The 6000-nt window shown below is 40.9% G+C and overlaps 1 protein-coding gene across 2 annotated transcripts in view; it reads left to right on the forward strand.

Moving 5' to 3' along the window:
- SCLT1 (sodium channel and clathrin linker 1) overlaps nucleotides 1-4923 on the forward strand; it is a 245289-nt gene extending 240366 nt beyond the window's left edge. For both annotated transcript variants that reach the window (XM_040250523.1, XM_040250522.1), the window contains exon 21: nucleotides 4401-4923. Coding sequence is in view for 1 of the 2 variants with exons in the window: in XM_040250522.1 (XP_040106456.1) it covers nucleotides 4401-4463 (63 nt within the window). In the remaining variant the exon portion in view is untranslated. The remainder of the gene's footprint in view (nucleotides 1-4400) is intronic.
- Nucleotides 4924-6000: the final 1077 nt, after the last annotated feature.

Raw genomic sequence — 6000 nt, forward strand, 5'->3', positions numbered from 1 at the left:
TTCTTGTGATCCACACAGTCAAAGGATTTGGCATAGTCAGTAAAGCAGAAATAGATGTTTTTCTGAAACTCTCTTGCTTTTTCCATGATCCAGCGGATGTTGGCAATTTGATTTCTGGTTCCTCTGCCTTTTCTAAAACCAGCTTGAACATCAGGGAGTTCACGGTTCACGTATAGCTGAAGCCTGGCTTGGAGAATTTTGAGCGTTACTTTACTAGCATGTGAGATGAGTGCAATTGTGCAGTAGTTTGAGCATTCTTTGGCATTGCCTTTCTTTGGGATTGGAATGAAAACTGACCTTTTCCAGTCCTGTGGCCACTGCTGAGTTTTCCAAACTTGCTGGCATATTGAGTGCAGTACTTTCACAGCATCATTTTTTCAGGATTTGAAACAGCTCAACTGGAATTCCATCACCTCCACTAGCTTTGTTCATAGTGATGCTTTCTAAGGCCCACTTGACTTCACATTCCAAGATGTCTGGCTCTAGATTAGTGATCACATCATCATGATTATCCAGATCATGAAGATCTTTTTTGTACAGTTCTTCCATGTATTCTTGCCACCTCTTCTTAATATCTTCTGCTTCTGTTAGGTCCATACCATTTCTGTCCTTTATCAAGCCCATCTTTGCATGAAATGTTCCCTTGGGATCTCTAATTTTCTTGAAGAGATCTCTAGTCTTTCCCATTCTGTTGTTTTCCTCTATTTCTTTGCATTGATTGCTGAAGAAGGCTTTATCTCTTCTTGCGATTGTTTGGAACTCTGCATTCAGATGCTTATATCTTTCCTTTTCTCCTTTGCTTTTCGCCTCTCTTCTTTTCACAGCTATTTGTAAGGCCTCCCCAGACAGCCATTTTGCTTTTTTGCATTTCTTTTCCATGGGGATGGTCTTGATCCCTATCTCCTGTACAATGTCACGAACCTCCATCCATAGTTCATCAGGCACTCTATCTATCAGATCTAGGCCCTTAAATCTATTTCTCACTTCCACTGTATAATCATAAGGGATTTGATTTAGGTCATACCTGAATGGTCTAGCAGTTTTCCCTACTCTCTTCAATTTAAGTCTGAATTTGGCAATAAGGAGTTCATGATCTGAGCCACAAATTCCTGGTCTTGTTCAGTTGGTCTTTGTTTCAGTTGGTTCAGTTCCTGGTCTTGTTTTTGTTGACTGTATAGAGCTTCTCCATCTTTGGCTGCAAAGAATATAATCAATCTGATTTCAGTGTTGACCATCTGGTGATGTCCATGTGTAGAGTCTTCTCTTGTGTTCTTGGAAGAGGGTATTTGCTGTGACCAGTGCATTTTCTTGGCAAAACTCTATTAGACTTTGCCCTGCTTCTTTCCACATTCCATGGCCATATTTGCCTGTTACTCCAGGTGTTTCTTGACTTCCTACTTTTGCATTCCAGTCCCCTATCATGAAAAGGACATCTTTTTTGGGTGTTAGTTCTAAAAGGCCTTGTAGGTCTTCATAAAACCGTTCAACTTCAGTTTCTTCAGAGTTACTGGTTGGGGCATAGACTTGGATAACTGTGATATTGAATGGTTTGCCTTGGAGACGAACAGAGATCATTCTGTCATTTTTGAGATTGCATCCAAGTACTGCATTTTGGACTCTTTTGTTGACCATGATGGCTACTCCATTTCTTCTGAGGGATTCCTGCCCACAGTAGTAGATACAGTGGTCATCTGAGTTAAATTCACCCATTCCAGTCCATTTTAGTTTGCTTATTCCTAGAATGTCGATGTTCACTCTTGCCTTCTCTTGTTTGACCACTTCCAATTTGCCTTGATTCGTGGACCTGACATTCCAGGTTCCTATGCAATATTGCTATTTACAGCATCGGATCTTGCTTCTATCACCAGTCACATCCACAACTGGGTATTGTTTTTGCTTTGGCTCCATCCCTTCATTCTTTCCGAAGTTATTTCTCCACTGATCTCCAGTAGCATATTGGGCACCTAATGACCTGGGGAGTTCCTCTTTTGGTATCCTATCATTTTGCCGTTATGACCAACCTAGATAGTATATTCAAAAGCAGAGACATTACTTTGCCGACTAAGGTCCGTCTAGTCAAGGCTCTGGTTTTTCCTGTGGTCATGTATGGATGTGAGAGTTGGACTGTCAAGAAGGCTGAGCACCGAAGAATTGATGCTTTTGAACTGTGGTATTGGAGAAGACTCTTGAGAGTCCCTTGGACTGCAAGGAGATCCAACCGGTCCATTCTGAAGGAGATCAACCCTGGGATTTCATCATTCCTGGGAAGGAATGATGCTAAAGCTGAAGCTCCAGTACTTTGGCCACCTCATGCAAAGAGTTGACTCATTGGAAAAGACTCTGATGCTGGGAGGGATTGGGGGCTGGAGGAGAAAGGGACGACCCAGGATGAGATGGCTGGATGGCATCAAGGACTCGATGGACGTGAGTCTGAGTGAACTCCAGGAGATGATGATGGACATGGAGGCCTGGCGTTCTGCGATTCATGGGGTCGCAAAGAGTTGGACATGACTGAGCGACTAAACTGACTGAACTGAAAACCAGCTCCCTGAAGTTGGACAGTAACAAGGGTCGGGTTACAGAACCTTGATGATATAATCCAGTTGGCATCTACTCCCATCCCCTTCCCAACAGCATTAAACCTCAACAGTCTATGCTGATATTTCTCCTGTTATTTAAACTCTCCAATGGCAGATTCTCCTAATCTCTTTGTGAGCCTTTTTAAAAATATTTTGTCAGTAACTGCCTTACAGATTTTTCCTTAAATTTTTTGTTCCTGCCATTCTGTTGTCATTTGAAGACAGAAAGTAATCATTGACCATTTTCCCCAAACACAAAGAGGAATTTATTCCCTGGGGTTAGTATTTTTTTTTTTTCTATTTTAAAAGTATTCAACTCATAAACTTTGTTTCTAAGACATATATTCAATTTTTAAAAATCTTTATCTTTGCCTTCTCTGAATCCTTTCTAACTTTCCTATTATATTCTTCCAGAAATTGGGAACTGCTGTTAGAAATAATATCCTGCTAAGGGACTTCCCTGGTGGCTTAGATGGTAAAGCGTTTGTCTATGATACTGGAGACCCGGGTTCGATCCCTGGGTTGGGAAGATCCCTTGGAGAAGGAAATGGCAATCCACTCCAGTACTATTGCCTGGAAAATCCCATGGACAGAGGAGCCTGGTAGGCTTCAATCCATGGGGTCGCAAAGAGTCAGACACGACTGAGTGACTTCACATTCACGTTCAAGGGCTTGATATTCAGTGAAGTAAAGGGGTTAAAAGATTATTGTTGTCTCTTACATGTTGTCTTTACTCAGGCAGTCCAGCCTCTCCTCATTGGCTCAGCACAAACCCTGCGCTGTAGTCATTGAGTCATGCTCGGAACGTGCTATTCTGATCAGCGTTTTCTGTAGGGCCTTCATCCGTCTTGGGGCAATGGTAGAGACGGTTAGAGTGTATCACTCTAAACTACTGAATGCCGCATGGTGTTCTTTTCACTGTATGGGATTTTTAAAAACCAGCGTGGTGACACAAAACCTAGAAACTATGAAAATAAACTAATGTGACTATGTACGATTTCACATTTCTGCATACAAAAGTAACATCAGTGACAAACCGAGAAAAATAGTTGCAGTATATGATAAAAGGCTCATATTCTAAACAGAGTAGGTAATCAACAACAACCAAAAAGAAGTGCTGCAGTAGAACAGAGTGCACAGAAGATAAAAGACAGATGGAATAAAGTAGACTGTTTAGTAGGGGAAACAATGAAAGCTGTGTAGAGTACTTTATCATTCTTCAAAAAAAGTGAAGCAATAATGTGCATATATTCTCATGTAGGATACTTTACGAAATTTGTTTAGAGGCTGGAAGTGGTGGTTGTACCTGGAAAGAGGGATGTGGAATGAAGGAGGGAGATGGGAAGACTTCCTTTATGCTGTGTGCTCTTTTGTACTATTAGATATTTTTCACCTTGTGTCTATGTCATCAGTTCCAACTTAATGTTTAAGGATTATTTTCTCAGTAGACTTGTTATGACCTGTCATCATCTTTTTATTATCAGCCCTGCACTGTGCTGGCTTGCACTTAGTTTGTGTTCTAGTCTCTTTCCTGGTTAACGTTTATCTAGATACCTTTCATCCATCCATTAAATATGTTTTGAAATTGTAAGTATATCACTGAGCTATGGAAAGTCATACTTGACACACATATCTCTAGTGTAATCATTTTAAAGTCTCAAGAGTAAAAGAGAAATGAACACAAAAAGTGACCTCTTACAAGACGCCTTACAATAAAGTTATTTCCAGTAATTTTAAGTTGTGATGCGTTACACTTTGTACTAGTCTAAGATTTTCCATAGAAAAAGTTAACTACTTACTGATTGTTCATTTCAATTGCAGCTCAGTGCGATTACAGTGCAGAGAAGAAAAGCAGCCTCCATGATGAATCTGGAAAATATTTAAAATTATTCAGCGTTCACTCACAGAACCCTAGAATTGGGGAAGCGGTTGACCAGAAGTGTATTAAAATGGTAAAACCTGCATAGAGGGTCATTTTGCACAAGCGTTTTCCATTCTGTTTGGAGGGTTATTGTAAAACAGAAGAGTGACAGCTTCCTTTAAGTAAAGAAAAGATAATCCGATATTGAGCTTCAGTGGAGAATAAAGCCAGCTGGGAAGAACGCATTGCCTTCATCAACGTGTCTATTTTTTAATTCCTCCTTTTTCCCTTGGAAAAGCATCATAATTTTCAAACTATGCTAATCATGAGAAAGAGTTTTTTTTTTTTTTAATGCAAGAATTTTAGTATTTCAGGCTTCAGGATTTGAGAATTTCACATCTGTTACTCATAACTCATTTTTAAAGTTCCCAAGTATCCGTTTTATTATGAACTCACATGTAATAAATTATGTACTTCCTAAAATGATGCTGTCATGTATTTTTAATATATAATTGTAGTAGTTCATTTTTACCTTATGTGATTTTCAGTATTTATCAAATATTGATATTTAAGAATTTGGGAAGGTTCTCATTTGTCTGGGGTTTTGGATTTTGAGGTGGTGTTCTTTTGTTTTGTTTTCACTATTACTCAAAGCAGTATGGATCAAAGGGAATCCTACGTTCTGAGACTGCGTGCTGCTGAGCTATTGCCATCCTGCTGATTTTCATAGACCCACTGTACTCACTCCCTCTCTGCTGCTAGTTTGAACGTGGTGCTCCCTGCTTTCTCTGATCGGCTTAGGTGGGTTTGCACCTGGACAGAAAGTTAGGAGACCATTGCAGTAGTCCAAAGACAATGAGGTGGCATGAGAGTGTGGACGTGTAAATGTCCAGCCAGCAGTCAGAAGTTTAGGACTGGTGCCAACAAATGGAGATAGTCCTAGGGTCTTTGGCCTGGAGCTGAGATTTGAAACCTCGAGGGCAGGGGCGGGCCTCAAGGCCCTGTGTAATGTACTCTCACTACCTCCTCCCCTCCATTGCTTGTGCTCGTCCCTGATGGCGCCCTTCTGTACCTCCTGGCATGACGCTGTCCTCCTCCTCCACACAGGGTCTCTGCTCACACTTGGCTATTTGCATATCCTTCACGTGTGAAGCTCCCCACAAACCCCTGCCTCAGGCCGCCTTCCCCAGACTCAGTAAGGTCCCTTTGTTGTATTGCTCTTAATCTATGCTCTGTTTTTTCCTGTATAGCACTTAACAAAATCTGTAACTCTTTTTGAAGTTTTTACTTTAATGTTATCTCCTTCCCAACAGACTGCAAGCTCCTTGAGAGCAGAACTTTCCGTCACTCATCGTTGTATCCTTAGCACTCAGCATGGCTCCCGGAGTATGGAAGGTGTTCAGAGCTGTCTGCTTAAAAACTGAAAAAGAGTCTTTAAGGAGAGACCTTAGAAAATGTCTTTATTGGTTGAATGAGCTCAGGAAGAAATGTCATTGGAGGAGACTGAATAGGAGCAGGGAGAGGCTGGTAACCAAGAGAATCCAGTATGATGAAAACTAA

Source organism: Oryx dammah, unplaced genomic scaffold (genome assembly GCF_014754425.2).
Source record: "Oryx dammah isolate SB20612 unplaced genomic scaffold, SCBI_Odam_1.1 HiC_scaffold_12, whole genome shotgun sequence".
NCBI lineage: Eukaryota > Metazoa > Chordata > Mammalia > Artiodactyla > Bovidae > Oryx > Oryx dammah.